Consider the following 21,543-nt stretch of genomic DNA (forward strand, 5'->3'; position numbering starts at 1 on the left):
AATTCTGCCTCTAGTGTGTCATGATATCATTGTAATGTCTGGTCTCCAAGCTCCTGGCCGCTGTGTAATTGTATAGTCTGTCCCCGTAAGGTACCGGCAATCACTCTGCCTAAGAGGTGTTTACAAGGAGCAGAGACATGACATCATGGTCTCCAAGGGCCGGCTGGCCCAGGCAGTGCGGGGTAAATGATTAACACCCCCCTTTGCTGTAGGCACTGCAGGCCCTCATTCCTGGGGTGCACCCCGACAACAGCACCCCGCACCTCACTGATCCAGAAACAATAAGCCGCATAGCTGCCCAGAAACACAATATCTTTTGATCATATCCTCACTGTTAGGCCTGGAAGGGAAAAAAAAATGAGCTGCCTTAGATTATTAACATAACTGAGACTGCGCAAGAGGGAAGGGCAGGGTGGGTTCACTCAAGAAAGAAGCAATCGCTGGAGGCGTGTACAGTGTGAACTGGTGAAGTCCATTAGTCAGCCTAACGCTGTGCAGCACAGTGCCTAAGGCAGCTGACGCACATTTCCCTCCTGCTCTCCTGAACGGGGGGACAGCAGTGCGGGGAGAGGCGGGAGACTGCACCCCTCTGTTTCACGAGCGCATCATCAGGTCAAAACGTGCCCTGTGCTCCAGCTCGGAGAGGGGCAGCAACCGCCTGGTAGCCAATTCTAGGTGAGGGACAAGAAAACAGAATCCTTTGTCTGGAGTAAAAGTTCAGGCATTTGCATTTAAAAGGGAGTTATATGATGGGGATGGCTACCGGCCGCTGAAAGGGCCACTGTTTGCCTTCCTTTGGAGACAGCAAGTGAGCAGGAAGTAATGTGGCAGCTGGGAGCCCCTCTACAGACAGGTCAGGGCTGGGCTCAGGCAGGCGCGGGAGGGGTGCTGTCCCGGCCTTTTGTCTTCTGCCTTTTTATGACTAACGGGACAAACAGCGGTGATGTCAGGGAGGCAGGAGTGCACTAAGCACAAACAGCCCTCTGAGCTCCTCACAGCACTGGTGTCATAAACCTCTGCAGTCTTGAGTGAAACCTCCATCATTGTTCACTCCTGAGAAAAGACAACGTTCATGTATTGACTTCAGTTTTTCCTTCAGCCTTCAACTGCTTAAAATACTTTATCATGAGGGTGGAAGGAATTCTACAGTACTGTTTCCAAATAAAGAAGATCACTCCCCCCCCTCGCATCACGTCCTTATCGTTGTTAATTTATCAGTCTAAAGTCTGCAACTCACAACTGGCAACCCACTGAAGCTAAGCAGGTCAGTACCTGGATGGGAGACCTCCTGGGTTGCTGCTGGAGGAGGTGTTAGTGGGGCCAGCAGGGGGTGCTCACCCTGCGGTCCATGTGGGTCCTAATGCCCATTGGCCCTTACCATTGGGTCCCAATTTCCCATTGGCCCCTACCAATCATGGCCTCCTAATAATCCCCATCTATGAATTGGCTTCATCACTCTGCCCTCCGCCCCACTGAGAGCTGGTGTGTGGTGAGCGTTCTGGCGTTCTGGTGGAGGGGATCCCCATTACCTGTAAATGTATATAAGTGTAAGCAATTATTTGTCACGCCCTCTGCAGCCAGAGGGCGCTCCTTCTCTGTCCTGTCCCTAGTTTCTGGTCTGCTGTCCTTCCTGTCCCTCTCTTTCCCTTGGGCTATATATTTCCGGGTCTTGCACTCTGTCGGGGCTCAGCATTGATGTTCAGATGTCCTGAGACCTGCCTAGCACCAGGGCGCCCCACGTCCGCTCCCTGAGGGCATAGGTTTCTATACGGCATTCCTGAACTCTTTGCACTATTGAGCCCGGGCCTTTTTCCCGTCTCGCCGCTACGCATATGGGTCTTTTTCCGCTCTCCTGCTCTCCACGGTTAGTCCCTTTGGACGTCCGTGACATTATTATTATAATAATAATTATTATTATTAAAGGACTGAGTGTGTGAGAAGGGGGGCAGTTCATTGCTCCGTACAGCAGGGAGCACAGAAGGATGGAACAGCCCACCTTTATTCTGGCTTTTCAGGACCAAGACACCAGCATTCCTCACGTGAGTCAGAGACGAAGCACACAATGCAGGGCATGGAACAAGACTTTTATGTGGTTATTAGTCAGTGTGTGAAGGGCAGAGAGAGGCAGGCTGCACTAATCTTCAACTGGATCTATCCAGCTTGGCCACCTCACCTCGTAACTGCTCAAATTAGGCCTTTCTTCGCTAAGAGCAAAGGTAAACATGCCTTACATGGCTATCCAGTCACGAAGCAAGGTGCCAATAACGTCTGAGAATGCAAAGGTGATTGCTGGCAGGCCGGTGAGTGATGGTTTTCCCTCCTCCCCCAGCTGCTTTCTTGCTCAATACCTGTGCCAGACGAGCCCAGTGACACAGAGCTGAGGCATTCTGCTGGAATGTTTGTATTTGCTTCTGGCCTCCTGTCCAGCACTGCAGGGGCCCTGAGCTCCCACAGGAACACAATGACGCAAAAACATGGCCGTTCTAAAACAAACACGGGGGCAGGGGTGCAGTTACCACGGGAACTATGTGTCGGTTACAGCACATGCAACTTGGGAGACTAAAAAGGGGTGTGAAGCTCAACACAGACCTCCTGAGACAAACACAATCCCCTTTCGGATCACTGAGTTAGCAGGGCCTGTCTTAGTACTGCACTCCAATTTCTACAACACTAAGCTACAACAGCAGTGCACTCGTTTCCCAAGACGCAAAGCTCTGAATGACGCAGTCCCACGGCGGAGGGGGTCTGGCTCATGCCCCACTGTGCCCCTTTTCAGAGCTGCTGCGGCAGCAAACAGAGTAATGAGCAGATCCAGAGCCTTGGGTGTTCTGCTAGACTCACATGACAGCCACTCCCACTGCCCCACTGCAGTGAGGAGCACGCTCCTTTACTGCTTAGAAACACAGTGTGTCGCAAAAACGTGAACCTGACTCCAATCTACAATTACAAACCATGAGAAGAAGCCATCTACTCGGAAGAAGAAGATTATATTACCCAGAACTCAGAAAGACGATTTGATGCCTAATTTCATGGAAGGCTGTTGTACAAACGAGACCCATGTTAAGAAACAGCAAACCCTCAGGACAGAGAGTTCTCAACCAGACCTTGATGCAAGAAACTGGCCTTTGACTGAACCCTCACATTAAAATCTCCATTTTCTATTGTTAAGTTATTATAATAGTGAAAAAACTATATGTAGCCACAGTGAACAAAGGTGAGACATTTCCTGACTCTCCATGTAATGTGATCGCTCTGATGCAGGCAGGATTGGTTCAGGAGGCGTGAGCATGTGGCCCCTTGTGTGCTATAGGGAGACTGACTCACCCTCCCCTCCAACCTCGGGATCGCTGGGGGTCAGGGCTGCAAGGTGTACTTATTGCCAGTAAACACCAGCCTGTCCAGGCTCGCCTGCCTGCCTGCCCAGGCCCAGTCACATTCCTCTGTCCTCCCAGAGCAACAAATTCCTCAGGTTTCTCAATTCCTCCGCTTTCACAACAGCCTCGGCCTCCTGACACGCAGAGCCTGCTCACTGCTGTCATTATTACTACTACAATTGGTATTAGCCTCATTAACACGTTATTAATAACAACAATCTTGAAGCTACAGTATGTGGAAGGGAGATGACAGGGAGAAATCACTACAGCGGAGGTCTTTGAATCTGTGAAGGGCTGTTCAGGAACAGAACAGGCTGCAGGTCCGGTCCGGCTGTTCGGGAACAGAACAGGCTACAGGTTTTGTCTGTGGTCTGGCTGTGCTCAGTGCTCACCAGTGCACTGTTAGCCTCAGTGCCCCACTAACCCTGAATCTGGTCTGTGATCTCACTGGGCAGTGAAGAGACAGGAAAGGATATTAAAGTGAACTCTCTAAATCCAAAACTAAACTGAGCATTACTGTAGTTCCATGATAAACTCATTGTTGCTAAAACTGCCAAAAGACAGCATTACAATAAACCAGACTGAAATAAAACATACAAAATTAAAACCCAAATGGTGCCAACAGGCACCAAGCTAGTCTCTGCCCTCCTCACACCTGGGCCAGCACAGAGCCAGCTCAGGACCAGATCAGGGCAGCTCAGAGTCAGATCCAAGCCAGATCAAAATCAGCTCAGGACCAGCTCAGGACCAGTTTAGGACCAGTTTAGGACCAGTTTAGGACCAGCACAGTGCCAGTGCAACTTGACCGTTCAGTGCTCTCAGGCCACAGTAAAGTATCACTTCTTAATGTTGGGTGTTAAAAACTGCTGTGATAGGTTTGTGATGTCAGGGGTGTGCTTTATTAGAAAACATGTCTCTCAGCATCCGCGGTGGAATGGTTCACATTCAGAGACTATATAACATTTCCACACTGCCATCAAAAAGAGGCAGAAACATGAAAGGATTCTTTAATAGTGGAGATAAAAACATGAGCAACCCTGGCACCTGGCACGCAGAGCAGAGGCAATTGTCTACACTCCCTCACCCAAAACCCAGCTCTGGTCCTCCCTCTGAGTGTTCACAATAAGAAAAGATTCACTAAACCTGTAGCTACAGGCTACAAGTGCTGAAATGCTGCTGATTTCCCAAGACCTGGTGCTGACTCAGACACAATGAGAGAGAGACGTTTTTGAAACGAAAACAAAAAAAAACACACTAAGTGACATACTGTGAGTCCAAACATACTGCTTCTGAAGTTCAGTGTAAATGCCGTGAACAGTTTTTAACATCGCATAAAAATGTTAGCGCACACAAATATAACCCCTCCAGCAAGGTGTTTTCTCTCTGATCTCGGTGTCAATAACCTTTTAAAGCTCTTGTCAGACCGGGGAGACCAGGCGAGCTCTTCCCTGGGGCAGCAGGAGCAGTCCAGTCTGAGTCAGGGCTCCAGTGGCAGTGAGACAACTTTCATCTGTCCTCTTCACAGCGACACAAATAACCGATTCATCCGAGATCCTGGCACAGCACAGATTTAGTCGCTGCTAAGCAGTTAGCCAGACTGCTTAAAGCAAGCCAGTCAACTCTTGCTGGAAAACTTTGCAAAGCCAACTCGAGCGAAACGTCTGGCACAGCAGAACTCCACCAGTACACTCAGAGAGGTGCAGCGTCGAGAAGAGTGTTGCGTGTTCGCGGTGGGGAACCTGATTCCCTTCCACAGTGCAGGCCTGTATAGCAGAAGAAGAATATGCACCCTCCTGCAATCCGAACACACTCCTGCAATCTGGTGCATTTGCTATTGGATTATTATGCATCTGAACCCTTATAAACAGTCATCGCAGCATGCCTTGGTAGGAGCAGGTAAGTACAACGTGCCACACTACAAAATGTAACAGCCTAGGGGGATAAGCTGAAGCATGATGTATATCATAAGGAAACTGTGACAAAGCAAAGTAGCAGAACAATAGAACCATAAAGCCACAGGAGAACTGCCAAAACATAACATGCAAATCTTCTGTAATCAGTGCTTGTGTTCTGACAGGACACAGGCTGCCTCTGTTAAGTTGATGGCACTGTTCAGACATGCTCAGAGGCTCTGATCACGTTTCACTCTGAACTCAGCAAAACCATGACCCAAGGCAATGAATTCCACAGAGTTCCACCCACACAGCTCGATACACATCTCCCGGGGCTGTGCACAAAAACACAGCAGATCTAATCACAAAAAAGGCGCAAAGCAGAGAGGAGAGGTTTGAGAACTACTTCTATTTAAAAAAACTATGGAGCACTTTATTTTTTTAGCTTAAAAACAACCCACTAAGACCGAGTCGAAGCAGACAGTGTTACTGCTCTTGGTGACAGCCTCTTGAGATTTATAATCACAGTTCTGGCTCTTTGTGTAGACAGTGTAGGATATGCATTACTAGGACAAGCTGTCTCTGCCAGAAGGCCCTGCCTGTAACCCGGCAGGCTACCGTAAATGCAGGAATCCCTAAAATGTCAATAAACACCACAACCCCTTCAGCTACAGAAACAACAAGACTTGACCATCTCTCTCGTTCTGCTTGGTTTCCTATTGGTCACACAGCAGGCAGCAGCACCTTTTCCCTGGCCCCTCGGGTGACAACTTGACTGGGACAGGCGGTCTTCCTCTCACCCCCCCCCCCCCCCCAGAAGCACCTTGTTGCTCTAAACCCCCTACTTTCAAAATCACACTTTGCGGAAACAAACCAGGGGGACAGCAGAGTGTGTCAGACCTGAAAAATAAAGTCAAATCTGCCTTGAAACTTGCACACATAGCTTTAACTTTCTGGTTTCTGTATACTTCTGGAACAAATTGTTAGTTGTAAATATAGCTATTCCAAACCCCAGTTACTATTAACACCTCACTCAAGGTTTAAGTGTTTTTCTTGTTTTTGAAAAGGAGCCCAAGTAATTGAACACCTGGAAAACAGATATTGTGTGGTGGATAACCAACACTCCCAGCACCAGCTGTGACCACTGATTACAACACAGAAAAACCACGAAAAAATCTCCTTTAACAAGCTTCACATGAAGAGGACATGGTTGGTTTGTTTTACTTCTGAGGAGGGAAATGAGCACGTACTGAACCAAACCTGCAGCAACACACGATGCACACTCCCAGACGTGGTGTGATTGCAGGCACAGGCTGTGCGTGAGGAGCCTCTGCTGTCCAAAGGAGCAGTGCAGAGCTCGCCTGTTCAGTGAAACTGAGAAGTGGGGAGAAATTAGCTCTTTGCACCAACTCTCAGGTCATCATTCAGCACAGATTGGGCTCAATCAGAGCTGCATCCAAAAGACCTTTCCGACTGTGAACGAAAATGTGTTCTTTAATAACCTTTTTTGCATGAAATAATAATTATTCAAGATGCTGTTCCTGTTGAGATGCTTCTCTTCGGTGATGGGCGCTGGTGTCTGACTGGCACACCAGCAGCTGTGTCCTGAGAAACCAGCTGCTTTTTTGGGGCATTGCCCAACAGACAGGACTACCCCACAGATAGCACTGCCCCATTTCCCAACAGACAGCACTACCCCACAGACAGCACTGCCCAACAGACAGCACTACCCCACTACCCAACAGACAGCACTAACTCACAGACAGCACTAACCCATAGACAGCTGCCTATCCATGCACGGCCCTCACTGCTTCCAGCCTGTCCACAAGCCTGGCTGTCAGCTGGCTGGGTATGGTTTCAGTGTGTGTGTAGGCCCAATGCCCACATTCCACTCCTTCTGCACTCGGATCCACTGCCCCACTGTGTGCGTGTGTGAGAATACACTTGTTTACCCACCATTTTTATATATCAAAATACAAAATATTTTAATTCTACAAGTGTCAAAGATCTCACGCCTGGGGATCACAGGGTGGAATTCAGTGCACACACACATACCTACAAGCAGATATACACAATACACACACATACTCTGGATATGAGGGCCCTGGAGTCTCAGGCTCTGCACTGGTCTGGAGCTTGAGCACAGGCTGGATGCTGCACATTGGTGGAGGTGGAGGGGATTCCCCATTACCTGTAAAGCGCTTTGAGTGGAGTGTCCAGAAAAGTGCTATATAAGTGTAAGCTATTATTATTATTATAATTAATTATTATTGAGCACAGGCCTGACACACCTCCTCCCAGACTTCAGGTTCTGTGCCTGGCAGGGCGGTGTGCTCTGTGCTTGAGCAAGACTCTTTAGATCAAGTACCAGGTTAGATAAGAGCTACTGCAAACAGCTCCCAAGGAACAGGACTGGAATTTTCAAAGCGTATTTAAAGAAAAACAGAAATATGAGCAAACTGCACCTTATCAGCACACACCCAGACCACCACTGCCTAGCTGTCCACTGTTCTGTGGGGAGATCACTGAAACACGCACACGCAAGAAACTATAATTATTCAAAGATCAGAGTCTTGGCCACATTTACCACTAATACCTAAATTACAGTTTGAGGCCAATAGTAACAAGAAATGTGCTGAAAACAGGGAACAATTCTCAACTCACAATTACCTGCTCATGCTTGTGAAGAGAATTCCCCAGGATTCTTCACTAATGTTGAGAATCAATAAACTCCAAGAAAACTGAAGAGCAAAATACTTTTTGTATCTGAGTGCTGATCTGCCTAATTCCACTCTGCCTAATAATGAAATGTCTGCTGTGCCACTACTGTAGGTCACAGAGCCACACTGTCCCAGGAACGCCTGCCTACTTCGCTCTGGTACCTGTCCTGGATGAACAGGATGCACAGGACACTCACAATCGGATTCCAAAGACAGTAACTGAAGGGCTGACGAAACGGTAGAAGGTTAGATGAGGGGAGCAAAGTTATGGTGGACTACCATGGGTCCTAAGCTGGACTTGAAACATCACTTTCTGTAGTGATCAAGATGTTTATAAAGGGGGCAGCAGGAAAAGCACAGAAGCTGATGAACTGGAATTAGGAGCAAATTCAATGTCCTGAGAGCAGACCAGCACGACACACTGGACCGCAGTGATCTCTCCCCGATGAGGTCAGACTACCACAGGGGTCAACCTGCCGAGGCTCAAGGCCTCCCACGACACGGAAATCACAGCCTTGGAGGAACCTGAACCGCAGGCTGGGAGGCTGGTGGTCATTGGATTTTTTTCTCATCCCCAGCGACTACTGCAGCTCGCAGGAACACCTGCGTGTACTGGAGCTCCAGACAGCATCATCACGGCCTGGAGCCTGCAGGAGCACACATGCAGACAGCAAGCCCAGACCCCAGAGCAGCAGGGAGTGATTGTGTCTTGCTGCTTTTCATATATTTAGTTTTCCTTTCTAATAGGAAAATGTAATTCACAACCTTTTTCTATGCTAATGACCTGTGCTGTTCTGCAGGCATTAGGTCCAGCAAGATGTATTATGCTGGAGCCTTACAGTGGCCGATCTAATTTTATTTAAGCTGCAGAAAATCAAAAATATTTTTGGATTCCCAGCCTGATATTGGAGAAACCTTCCGATTATACAACATTGTGAGAGCGTAAGTGGTCACAGCCTGAAAAGCTCCTGTCTCTGCCCAGAGGCCACTCTCTCAGGTAAGCCAACAAGGGGTATAGCCCTCGATCCCATGCTTAAGAGCCCTCCTCACAACAGCCCTAAACCTAAAGACAGCCAGACAGCAGTTAGTATCCAGGCTTCTGTTTCCTGTGGCTGCAGCGCTGAAGAATAAACCTCCTCAAGAAGTTTATTTTGTACTAAAGCTGCTCAGTTTTTAGTTTTCTGCACACAGGACGATCTGAGAGTTTCAACACCTGCAAACAGGGCAGCCCCCTTGGGTTTCTGGAGCCTCTTCACAGCAGTTTGACAAGATCTGCGGGGAGTGCTGGTTTCTCCCAGGAAGGGGAAAGAGGGGGATTCCACCCCAGCGCCTGATGAACGACCCAGGCGTTAGTCATTAATGATTAAGCCCTGCTTGTCAAGGAGGATGCTTTTGTGCTCAGAGCCCAGGTCGCAAAAGCTCCTGTTCACTGCTGCAACACGGCTGGGAGCCTCACTTTTTCTTTTGACTTCAAAGCTACAGCTACTGCTTGGCTGACATCTCGAATCACATCGCTGCCCACGGCCGTGAGATGTGAGCTACGGTAACGGACGTCAGACCTGCTTCCCTCGCCCCAGCAAAATGTGAAGCCATGTGAAGTCCGAACTTTCAGCAAAGCTTGACTTTAAGAAAAATAAGGCATTAAAATAATATACTGTAAATGTTTAGAGTACAATCTAAAAAAAACAAAAGACAGAGTTATCAACTATAGCTTCTAACCACAGGGCCTCACGCTGAAGTCTGATCCAAAAGGACAGAGCTCAGGACCGTCCAGTACAGTGCTCAGGGGACCATGTCCACTACCCTGACCACTTGACCAGCCAGAACTGAAGGGCTATGTCTCACTTTCTCCCTGTGCCGCTGGGCTCTGAGAGCTCTGTGCATGGTGTTGCTCTACATCTGCAAAGGTCCTGCTGTGCTTTTGTCAACACTGAATAAACCTGCATTCCCTGTGCTCTCTTGCACTACAGCTCAGGTCACAGTGAGCTTCAGTCCCAGCGCCTGTACCATAGTCACACAGTGAGCTTCAGCCCAGCGTCTGTACACAGTCACACAGTGAGCTTCAGCCCAGCGTCTGTACACAGTCACACAGTGAGCTTCAGCCCAGCGTCTGTACCATAGTCACTCAGTAAGCTGTCAGTCCCAGTGCCTGTACCAGTCACACAGTGAGCTTCAGCCCAGCGCCCGTACCACAGTCACACAGTGAGCTTCAGCCCAGCACCTGTACCACAGACACAGTGAGCTTCAGCCCAGCGCCCGTACCACAGTCACACAGTGAGCTTCAGCCCAGCGCCTGTACCACAGTCACACAGTGAGCTTCAGCCCAGCGTCTGTACACAGTCACACAGTGAGCTTCAGCCCAGCGCCTGTACCACAGTCACACAGTGAGCTTCAGCCCAGCGCCTGTACCACAGTCACACAGTGAGCTTCAGCCCAGCGCCTGTACCACAGACACACAGTGAGCTTCAGCCCAGCGTCTGTACCACAGTCACACAGTGAGCTGTCAGTCCAACACTCAGCCCAGAGCATCTCCACCATCACAGTAGAGCCCCAGGGGCAGGCGAAGGAGACAACGACAGGTATGTTGTAATCTCAGATAAACTTGCCAGCCCAATACCACAAAGTTGCAATTACAGTGAGGTGCCAGTGAATTCAAACAATAGCACTGGGCTCTGCTGCCAAGATCTCGCCTGTCTGTGTTTTTCCTTTTTTTCTAAATTAATCTTTCTAGTTCTCCTGTGTCAGCAACTCAACTCCTCTAGCCCTGCTACGTGTCTCATTGTTATGACAAAATGCCTTTTCCTCTGCTGGGTTAACAACTGGAAGTGTCTTTCCAAAAACAAAACGGTATTTTCTTTATTTAAAAAAAAAAGACAAAAGTAGATCAGCCAAGATCTGGCAATGGATACGTCTATATATATACATATATATATACCAAATTTATTTGGTTTTAATTTTCCTCATAGAGACTCTAGGCAAGGTAGTGAAGATAAGAAAATAACTTTACCCCCCTTCTTCAAAGGGCACACAACTCACGAACAGCCTTCTGACTCCCTGGCTCAGAACAGGGAGCCGCGCCGCTTCGGCAACAACACAAGGGCAAAAACTACCCCTGAGCAGAACCGCTCAGAACAGCACCCCACCCCCTCTCCATTCTCTCCTCTTCCCTTCCTTGCAGAAGCACTTCGCGTCCTCCACAGGCAGTTCACACGCAAACTAGAAAGACACACTCACCAGATAGTTCATTTTCTGCCCCTCTCTGTGCTTCCAGACGAGAGTTTGGTGGTGGTGTTCAGGCTGAACACCCTCTTAGGTCCCCTGGCCACCTGGAATTAAAGTTCCTTTTTGGCTCTGGAGGAGGACTTGGGGAGATTTTTTAATGCATTTTCCAGTGGTGTGACCTCACAGGAGAAGTATGAGAGTATCCCGTTCCTTTTCGAGTGCCGAGACTCCCAGCTCTCGCTCTCTGGCTAAGGGAGGGAAGATTGCTAGGTAACCAGACACCTCCTGTGCCCACACTCAATCCCAATGTTCCTTTTCAGGCTCCTGATTGGGCGCAGAGCCTCTTCTTATGTAAATGAGGCTCTCTCTCTCTTTCAGTCCCAGGGCTGGTAGGAATGCGAGTCTGCCACAGCATGGCACAAAGAGGAATATACAGGCAAGCCTGCACTGCTTCTTTCTGTAGCTCTGCTGCTTCTCTCTGCTTACAACTCCGTCTCTGTCAACTCTGAGCCTACGTCTGTCTCTTTCACTCATTTGTTCTTAGCTGTACGCTTCTACCTCCCTCTCCCTGTCCCTCTCTACAGTTACAAAGTTTACAAAGTGAGTTGGTCAGTTCCAGCAATGTGTTTGCTGATTAATTCACTCATGAAGTCAGGTTGACTTTCCTCTCAATTCTATACTATTAGCATTATTACACACGCAAGTACACACGCAATCACAATTGATTTTTTCTAACGAAAATGAATCAGGGCAGAGTGTAGGTGTTGGCTATAACCTCCCTGCTCCAGAGTCCCAGGTTCAATTCTAGAATGGGGGCCTGTTCTGGTGGATTTCTTCCCACATCCCAGAGATGTGCTGGACAGGTATTCCAGCTTGTCCCGTTTGTCTGCGGCCCTGTGATGGACTGGCACCCCCTCCAGGGAGACAGCATTTACACAATCTCCTTCCAGCCTCATACTCTGGGGATCTTGCCGCAGCCCTCTCTGCGAAAAGCCAGAAAAGCAGCTTTTTAAACTAGAAGGAGGAAAAATCCTCACAAATCAGATCAGAGGTGCATTTTCTATATCTTCAATGTAGGATACTTATTAATTAATGCAGAGACAGGACATGATGTGCTTTTCTTTATCCATTTTGAGAATTGTTTGCAGCCCTCCAGAGCACAATCCCCTGGGCCTGATGTATGGCTGTCTGCAGCCAGGCAGCGCGAGATGAGCCTGGGTCACTGAACCAGAAGCCATTTGTTTCCAGCTCTGCTGCTACCAGTCAGCAGACTCAGTCACTGGCAAGCTGGGTTGTTATACAGCATCTGCACAGCTACGCAGCATGTTTAAACAGGGCAGTGCAGAGACAGGCAATACAAAACAGGGGTTGGCTTTAAATAACTGGTAAAGATTTCCTAAAATGTGGAGCACTCTGATGTTATTCTTTTCCTGGCAGAACACATTAGAGTATGTCAATCACGCACAGCTCCTGCACAACTCTATCAACTCAGCGTGGTGCCGTAGCGGCTGAGGAACTGTGTTGAGCTGGGGCTGCTCCCAACACACACAGACGCCCCTGTCAGAGCTCCGGTCCAGGGAGGGCGAGGCCCCCTGGTCAGGGGAGTAGGAGAGAGGGAGGAGAGGAGGGCACTATTAGCACTGTCATTAGGAGCTCTTCTTCCACAGGGCAAAATCCCTTTAAAGAAGAGGAGACACTACATAAAATGTGCAGCTGAGCAGAAGCAGAGCAAAGCATGAATAGATACAATAAGGCCCTTGGCAAAGCAATTGTTGGGAAACTGCAAAGAAATGCAGTGGTGCACACATCTACCACATGGAGCTTTTTGGTCATAACATCCATTTAATAACCCTCAGCTGATGAGACTCCCCAGGGCACCGTCATGATGGCTTGTCTTCTCAGTTTGAGCCGTAGTCCAGCAGGCTTCTCGATAAGCCTTGCCTCTGCTCCACGCAGAGTGCAAGGATGACAGCGCCCCACTGTGACACCGCAGGTTAACAGTCAGAGAAGGAGACATGCTGCTGAACTGCTGTGGTTTTACTGCCACAAAACGCAATCCTAAAGCCCACCGCCTGCTGTGGCTGACAGACAGCCAGGCACACCAACTCCTTCACACGTTCTCAAAACTGGCCCAGAGGGCTCTGCGCGAAGGGCCGTGCTCTTCCTGGGGCACTCAGAAAGCCCTGCCGAAAACCACAGGCTTGTACTTTACTGAGGGGAAGGAGAAAGGCAGTGTCAGCTTCACCAGGTCTTCCGATCCACTCACACCTCGCCACCTCGCGCCCTCGGGACCAGCAACCCAGAAGGCTTCAAGCTCGCTGGTATCGGGGCAGTCTGCTCTCCCTTCTGTCAAGAGCAGGAGGAGCTCACGCCCTCAAGCCGCGAAGCACAGGTCTGCAGAGCCACAGCTGAAAGCATCCCCATCTCAACCGGGCGGGAAGTGCTGACATACTTCTGCTCTGAGGGCTTCTGCTTCTTTGTGATTGTGCTGTAAAGTGCTGCAGGGGACAATATTCACGCTGTCTCAAAGCTGTAAATCCTTTAATGACATCCTCTTGGTTCGCTTGAACCTCCAGGAGTTTTATTTTCTAAATACCGCGCTGACTCAGGGCGCAGACAGGCACAAGTGCAGTTGCCCCGCAGCCTGACGTCTGTTTACTCACTGAGGAGCACGCAGAGAATCCTGCATCTTTACAACCGCTCTTCTTTCCTTTCCAGCCCAGTTTAATTCCCTGCCTTGCCTACGGCTTCATACTTTCTTCCTGTGCCTATCATTATCAGATTATCACTGTGCTGACATTATCACAGTCCAGTGCAGCACAGACAAACTGCAGGGAAGCAGCTGCACTAAATGTATTAAATTGCAGAGAACAAGCATGGCAGTAGTTGAAAACTGATTTTAAAAGCACATATCAACTTGAAAATTCTCTCCAAGAGATGTGTGGCTCTCTGATGAATTGGAGGCGAAAAAACAGAATCTCTCCCTGTCAAAGTGAGGAGTCCTGAGACTGTCAGTCACAGTGCAGTTTGTCAGACTGGGCTTTTCAACAGCCCCTACGAAGGAGGCTCACTAGCGACAGCCTGACTCTTCCCAGTGACAGGCCATTTGTCGAGTCCTCTCTGAAACTGTGATTCCTGAGCCCTGCTCTCTTCTTAAAATGGAAAATAATACGAACAACAATCAGACTTTTCACAACCTCGTCCCTCTGGGAAACTACCATTTTGCATGTTGCAATTAGCTTCAAAGGTAATTTCCATAAATAAAACTGTTTTCTTGCTTTTTTACTTTTTTATCTCAGGCACATTAACGTCCCGAGATGATTAAAAAGCAATTCAAACCACAAAGTGGCCTTTTTAATTAAGCCCACCCTCACAAGTCAATCTCTTCTACAATAAACGTGTTTACTGCGGCCAGTAATTCTGTGCTTCCTTTTGTTGTAGGAAAAAGCTAAGTCGTAATGTACCAGGAATTTAAAAGAATTATCCTGGTCTCCAAAGTGGTGGCACAGTGATTGCATTTTTGCTGCATTATTAGAAACACAATGGCCACATCAACCCCCAGCAGGACACAGGAGCTGAAACACTCACGCACGTGTCAAAGCCATCACACTCCTACTGGAAAAGAAAAGGCTGCAGTTCTGCTTAAAACTGGATAAGAAATAAAAGTGTGCAAATAAGACCTCCAGATGTGTCAAGCCTGGTTCATGCTGCTTCGTCCTGTGGTGCAACACTGCGAAGGAGACAAGTGTAGCAAAGAACAATAAACTCAAGGTACAACACGATGAGAACAACCGCTGAAACACACACCACTTGTAAACATGGTTGCAGCCTGGGGAAATCGCAGATTTACAGTAGTTCAGCCCAGGAAAGATGAATCTCTTAATCTTTTATTTTTTTAATTCAACAAGATGCAGAACATGCTGAAGAGGAGCCTGAATTGGAGTTCTTGGAGAGTCGCTCTGTCTGTGCCTGTGGAACATGCAGAGGATTCCCTCAGGTGTGGCCTCAGGTCTCCCGCCAGTCCCAGCTGGCTCTCCGGAACGGACCGGGCTGCTGAGGTGCTGCCCTCACCAGCCCCCCCAGCCCCCTCCCCCCACCTCTGGAATGTAAGAATGTGCCACTTTCACATCACAGCCCTCCTCTTAATCATAGCTTCCTGGAAAGGGATTTCCTCCAGGGCTAGGCCAAGCAACATGGCTGTACCCAGCTCCAGGTCTAGCTTCAGCTGGACACATCAGAGAGAGGAACAAGGGACCAGCTCTCCATGTGATCAACACGCAAAGACAACTTTTAGAGCAGCAATTTTCACACTGTATTCTGCATGTTTGATGTGTTTCACTGAGACTTAAGGAGCTCGGCTGGTGTGATATACACTGTAGAGCACAGCTTGTTATTAAGGTCTGTTCCAGGGTTTGTGGTTTGTAAGAGTTTTTGGATCTCATAATGCTACAGAAGTGTCTTGATTTTGACTTGCTTCTAATTAGAACTTGATCTTGCATTGATCTTGACTTAAGATTACAAAGAAGAATAAGCCTAAAGTTGCTGCTAAAAATGCAGAATTTTCAGATGCAAAGAACAGCGCTTGACAAGCACAAAATAGCCTGCATGCCCATGTGCCCATCAGAGCTATCATCAGGCATCAGGGACATCAACTTTATCTGTCCACCTGCATGTTTAAGACGTTTATAAGCGCTATTTAATTACTATTTATAGTCCCAGAAAATCCCACATCCACATCTGACAGAGTGCTGGGGACTGTGATGACTGGAACTGACAAAGTGAGGCTGAGGCTGAAACACAGCTTCCCTCCCAAAACCATGTATTCCAGACAGTGTACAGGCACAGAGAAGGACCAAGTCTGCAGATGGCTCACTAGAGAGCTGGAGGGAATTGGGGCAACCAGCACACATGGGGTTTCAAATAGGACTCACTTGCTGAATTTGAAGAAATGCAATATGATTAACCAAAAAGTCTGAAAGAAAGCCGCAGAAAAGGTATCACACAAGCCCTGTGAAGAAGCTCACAATAAAAATAATAAAAGATGTGAGAATCCATCAATTCATCAATTTTCCTTCGGGATCAATAAAGTCTTATCTATCCTTGTACTGCTCCAGCGTCAGCCCTGGTTTGTGCTCAGCTGTGCCTCATCATGACCTGCCAGCTTCAGTTCAGAGGACAACACCGCCCTCTGGAGGACTGCCCGGGTCGCACAGCTGTCACGTGACTGCACAGTGCTAATGAAGGCACCTTAATGAGCCACAGCTGGCACGGGCATTCAGGAGCTAACAGCCTTGGCCACACAAACTTAAAAAAATAAGAAGAAAAAAAGCAAAACAACATGGTAAACTCAGATCAGACATGGTAAATACTAAAGGTGGAGGGTATTCGTCTGGCACATTACAGTTCATAGTCATCAAGAGAAATGCTGAGCGCACTGGGCCACGCTGTTGGCATCAGAGCCACGATGGCACACAGATGCACAGGGACACAGAGCTGCTCTGTCTCGCACAGCGGCTGCAGCAGGGGTGAGGGATCACAGCGCCTCCTGCTGTTAGGTCTGTGCCAGCAAGACTCTGGTCATCTGATTGCTCTGGAGGGCCTTTCTCAAGCCTGCTGCCTTTACTGCTTTGTGATTCTGACCTCCCAGTACCATGCCTTTCAAGGTCAGCTCTCCATTTCTCATTCTTTCTGCTCCATTAAAGCACTCGGTCAGAACTACTGTTAATAACCTGGGAAAAAGAATGGACTGCTCGAGGCAAAGGAAGTCAATGACTTCAGGCCAAACAACGCAAGCTCAAATTGCTGTGAAAATTGGCTGATCTTTTTAAATTGCAAAGCTATTCTGTTCTGTAAACATGTGGTCTGCCCCCCAGGCACAACATCATAGCACAGGGCCTCTTGCACCTTCTGCTCCACACAGACAGCAGCCCTGTGCAGCGGGGGAGACGAGGGGCTGAGAGGGCAAACTTAAGTGTGACAACAGCCCCAGAGGGAACTTTAATTAGCCCAAACACAACTCTTCGATTTCAGTGGCCGAGGCCTCCGCTCAGGGCTGTGAAACACTACACCAGTTTATCAGAGGATGGAATGTACTGTGAAGGCTTTCAGGTCACCTACTCTCACAGGCCAAGCAAAGGCTGACCCCACTGTTGTCTTAACACTCTTTACCAGCCTAACGGGGTACAGGCGCCCCTCTCAGTTCTGGAATTAAAGCAGTCAGGAGGTCGGGGAGGATGCAACAACCACAGCTGCGTTCAGTAACTGTGTACTGAATTAGTTATCAGTTATTAGTTATCAGTAACTAATAACAGCTCTGAAGGGGAATACACAGTCAGGTTTAGATTGAATTTTTATTCTCCACTCAAACATCACTGCTGCTGTCTCCCAGTTCAGTGATCAATGGGACGGTTGTGCTAGACCCTGTGATGTCAGGGCAGAGGCTCAGTGGCGCTGCCCTGGTGTACCTCAAACTACCACACAGGGGCACCCCAAACACTACACCACACTCTGTCGAAAGCAGAGCGGCTCCCCTTCCGTGCCCTTGCCCATTCTGATCACTCTGGAGACCTGAGAAGGGCTGTTCTGTAGTTGAGTCACATGTCCTTGCTGTCAGCTGGTCTGTCATCAATGCAGGAACACAAACAGTGAGCTGGGCTCTCGAGAACCACCGTGCCACCGATCTCTGTGCTTACAAAGCGCAATTACGACTGACGAGGCAATTTCCCAGCAATCTGTCAATACTCCATTACCAATTCCAAAACGATTAACAATTTGCTTTTGCTCCTTATATTAAAGCTTTACCTAGGCAGCTTTACAGCCCGGCTGCCTTCGCACAACCTAGATCAGGCAGGAGACTGCAGCTGCTGACCTCAGGAATGTGCTCCCCTCTTCTGGAATTTCCTTATCATCCCCACATCATCACAGCCACTCCTCCACATTAATGCAAGCAGACACCAGGAGCCACTGCATACCCCCCTCCCGTGTGCTGCCAATCAAAGAGATGAGGTTTGTTGCAGACACTTCCCGGGACTCTGGGTTCTAGAACAAAGAGAAGGGATCAGTAACAGTTTGAGGTGTTTAATATTCAAGGTGTTCATTAGATTGAGAGGAGGACATTCAACCCATCAGGCTCCTCTGATTCTCTTACTCCAGAGTCCCAACTGTGCTCTGAATTGTCACTTACCATGAAGGTTTCAACTAGGCAACAGTCAGCTCTCACCTGCATGGTAACATGTCTGTGTGAGGCGGTTGCAGTGGCCCTGAGAAACGAGCACAGGGGAGAACATGCGGACTCCACACAGACAGTCACTTCAGTCCAGAGGCAAGCCCAGAAACCTAAAGCTGTGAGGCAGCAGTGCTAAGCCTCACATGGCATATTTATATACGAGTCAGCCCCAAGGCCAGTGGCAGAGTCAGACCTTACAGTCACCTGAGAGAGGTGCAGAGGAAACTACAGGAGGCCAGTAAACAACAAGGATTAACTAAGAAATAAAGAGGCCTGGTGCCAGCATCAGAATGTGACCCATTTCAATAATTCCTTATCCTACTAAGATGCCAGTGAAGAGCAGCACTAACAGCTCTCTCTAAAGTGAAGTTACCTTAGTGCAAGAAAATAAAAACAAAACAGACTTTGAGAATTTGTGTTGTTTATTATTGTAACCTCAGTGATATGGCTTAATTTTGTAAATGTGCATAAAAACCATCTGGATGTGAAGGGCTTTGAGACTGGCAGCTCTTTGGGTCCTGCAAACACAGGCTTCAGCCAGCAAGCACTGCTGCTGCACAGCAAGGCAGACCTGGCACCTGACTGACACACGGGCTACGAACTCTGGGGGAGAATATTAATATCAGCAAACACACTGCTAGTGAGGGAGCTTGTACTTCCCTCAGTCTGGATCTGGAGTCTTGCTTGGACTTGCTTAATGAGAAGCTCTTCAACAACTGACAGGTAGAAAGAGATACAATAAACAATATTCAGAGTCTAATTACACACTAAATTTTGATTACTAAAGACACATCAAATGAACGTTTATTCTTGTATTGCAATACCGTACTGTAATGATTGTATTTCACAGTGAAAGAGCCCTGCACCAGCCTTGTGAATGTCATTACCAATGATCCAATTTAGAAGACTATTCAAGGTTGGATCTCCTAACATTTCTGGCTCCAGCTCTATTGTGGGATTCTGGACAGAGGCTACTCTGTGGATTAAAATAGCTATAAAATCAGGGGAAATGAATGAAGCCAACTGAACTTTTCTGGCTTATTATAAAAAGTCTTAAATTAATAAGCTCCAAAAAAGAGAACTGAACCAAACTAGGGCTACAGCTGCTTGTTTTTGATTGGAAAGTGAAGGCTGTAAACACAGGACAGACTCAGAGCAGCAGAAGCGCCTGCAGAGTGTGTGCATTTCACTGCAGGCAGATCCAGCTCCTTGGGGTCAGGGGCTCCTGCCTTTGCTGTCTGTTTAGGCATTTGCTGTTGTTCGTGTCGTCATTGGTGTTGTTGTCGTCGTTGTTGGTGTTGTTGTAGTCAGTGGTATTGTCGTTATTATTGTTGTTGTCGTCCGTGTTGGTGGTGTTGTTGTCATTGGTGTTGCCAGTGTGTTGTAGTCAGTGGTGTTGTCGTTATTATTGTTGTCGTTGGTGTTGGTGGTATTGTTGTAGTTGGTGTTGGTGGTGTTGTTGTAGTTGGTGTTGGTGGTGTTGTTGTAGTTGGTGCTGCCAACAGTGTGTTGTAGTCAGTGGTGTTGTCGTTATTATTGTTGTCGTTGGTGTTGGTGGTATTGTTGTAGTTGGTGTTGGTGGTGTTGTTGTAGTTGGTGCTGCCAACAGTGTGTTGTAGTCAGTGGTGTTGTCGTTTTTTATTGTTGTTGTTGGTGGTGTTGTCGTTGTTGGTGTTGTCAGTTAAGGTTAAATTTTAAAGTGCCATCAGCAACAGAAGGAAAGGTGTCTGAGTCAGCTATTGGGGGCAGGCAGGCACAGACGTGTGAAAAATGAATAAGAACTGGGATGAGCACAGCTCGCTCGTTAGTCCAGTCTGCTGATTGAATCAAACCTGCAGGCTAGTTAGCAGGCAGCAGATCAAGGAGTTAGCCAGGGTGCTCTGCAGACACCTCTTGTTAAAGTGCAATGCAGTTTGTCTGGCAGAAACATTGAAATACAGTAAAGTCCAGTGAAATCTCAAACCAGGCTTTGAGATAAGATAGACCATGATACAATCTGTGGCAAACCTAAACAAGACAAAGTAAACTGAACATATAAGTCTCACTGAAACCATGTTAAAACTGTGCAGCTTTGAATACGTTCATAAGAAGAAAAATCAAAATGTCTCAAAACCCTAACAGCTTTTGTAGACACCGATAAAAAGAGCACAAACAGGAACAAAGAAGCCAAAAAGACAATCAGTTTTGTGCCTTCGAACGAAAGAAAAAAAACTGTATGAAAGCAGCTGTGTTCCCTGCTGGCGTGAAGAGACCTAGGAGAGACTGGCACAGTCTGGGTGTCTCTTCCACCGCCACGCAGGGACACAGGCTCGAGTCACAGCTGACTGAAACATTACTGGTGAGCACACATGCCAGAAAACCCCTTGGCTATTTCTTACTCGGCATCAGATTATGGAAAACTATCCCCAGCCTAAGAGGAACACATGGTTTGGTGCCAGTGCTGGCAGAGTACATAATGATAATAATAACAATAGTAATAATATGAATGCATCTGAGCTACTGTATTCTCCTTGTCTTTAGCTTCTATCGTTCCATGTGCGGGGATGTCAGGAGAAGGGAGAGCTCTTCCGAGAGTGAGGGGAACACGCTAGCATGCAAGAGACTCGCGGCCCGACCCCAATCCATGGCCTCCACGGGGCCCTGCGGGTTTCCACAGCACGCTCTGACGAGAGGTCTCTGCCTCCGGGCTCCATTTCAGAGAAACTCATTTTCCAGGCAGCAGCTCCATGCCAAACCCCATTCTTCACAACAAGCCATGCGCAACCTACCTCTGCCGCCGGGCCCTGCAGGCACTCAAACATCTTACAGAACACCTGGAAAGACGAGATGCGGATCTAAGCAAAGAGCTTGCACAAAACCAGCGCCTTGGGTCACGGATCGGCTGCTTGAATCCCAGCCGGAATCCTAGTCTAAGGGATGAAGCAGAGGGACTAAGGAGGACTGCTCGTCTTTCTCTCCCTATTTTTCACTGGAAGTAGGAAGACTGGCCAGCTGCCCTGGATAGGGAAGCTTTTTCCGTGAACTAACATAGTAGGAAAAACAATTAAGCAAAAAGACAAACACAGAAGACAGACTGCTCTCTCGCACACATCCAGACCCGTTTCTAACAA

The 21,543-nt window shown here is 48.1% G+C and overlaps 1 protein-coding gene across 2 annotated transcripts in view; it reads right to left on the reverse strand.

Moving 5' to 3' along the window:
* The window catches only part of bcar1 (BCAR1 scaffold protein, Cas family member), a 72,673-nt gene that overhangs the window by 33,627 nt on the left and 17,503 nt on the right, over positions 1 to 21,543 (reverse strand). Inside the window, exon 1 of one of the 2 annotated variants that reach the window (XM_088614179.1) lies at positions 11,221 to 11,612. The exons of the other annotated variant lie outside the window; for it this stretch is intronic. Coding sequence (XP_088470305.1) covers positions 11,221 to 11,232 — 12 coding nt within the window. The 5' untranslated portion in view covers positions 11,233 to 11,612. Of the gene's footprint in view, positions 1 to 11,220; positions 11,613 to 21,543 lie in introns of those variants that run through there. 2 annotated transcript variants of the gene reach the window in all.

This window comes from Lepisosteus platostomus, chromosome 20, assembly GCF_059453375.1.
Source record: "Lepisosteus platostomus isolate fLepPlt1 chromosome 20, fLepPlt1.hap1, whole genome shotgun sequence".
Lineage (NCBI taxonomy): Eukaryota > Metazoa > Chordata > Actinopteri > Semionotiformes > Lepisosteidae > Lepisosteus > Lepisosteus platostomus.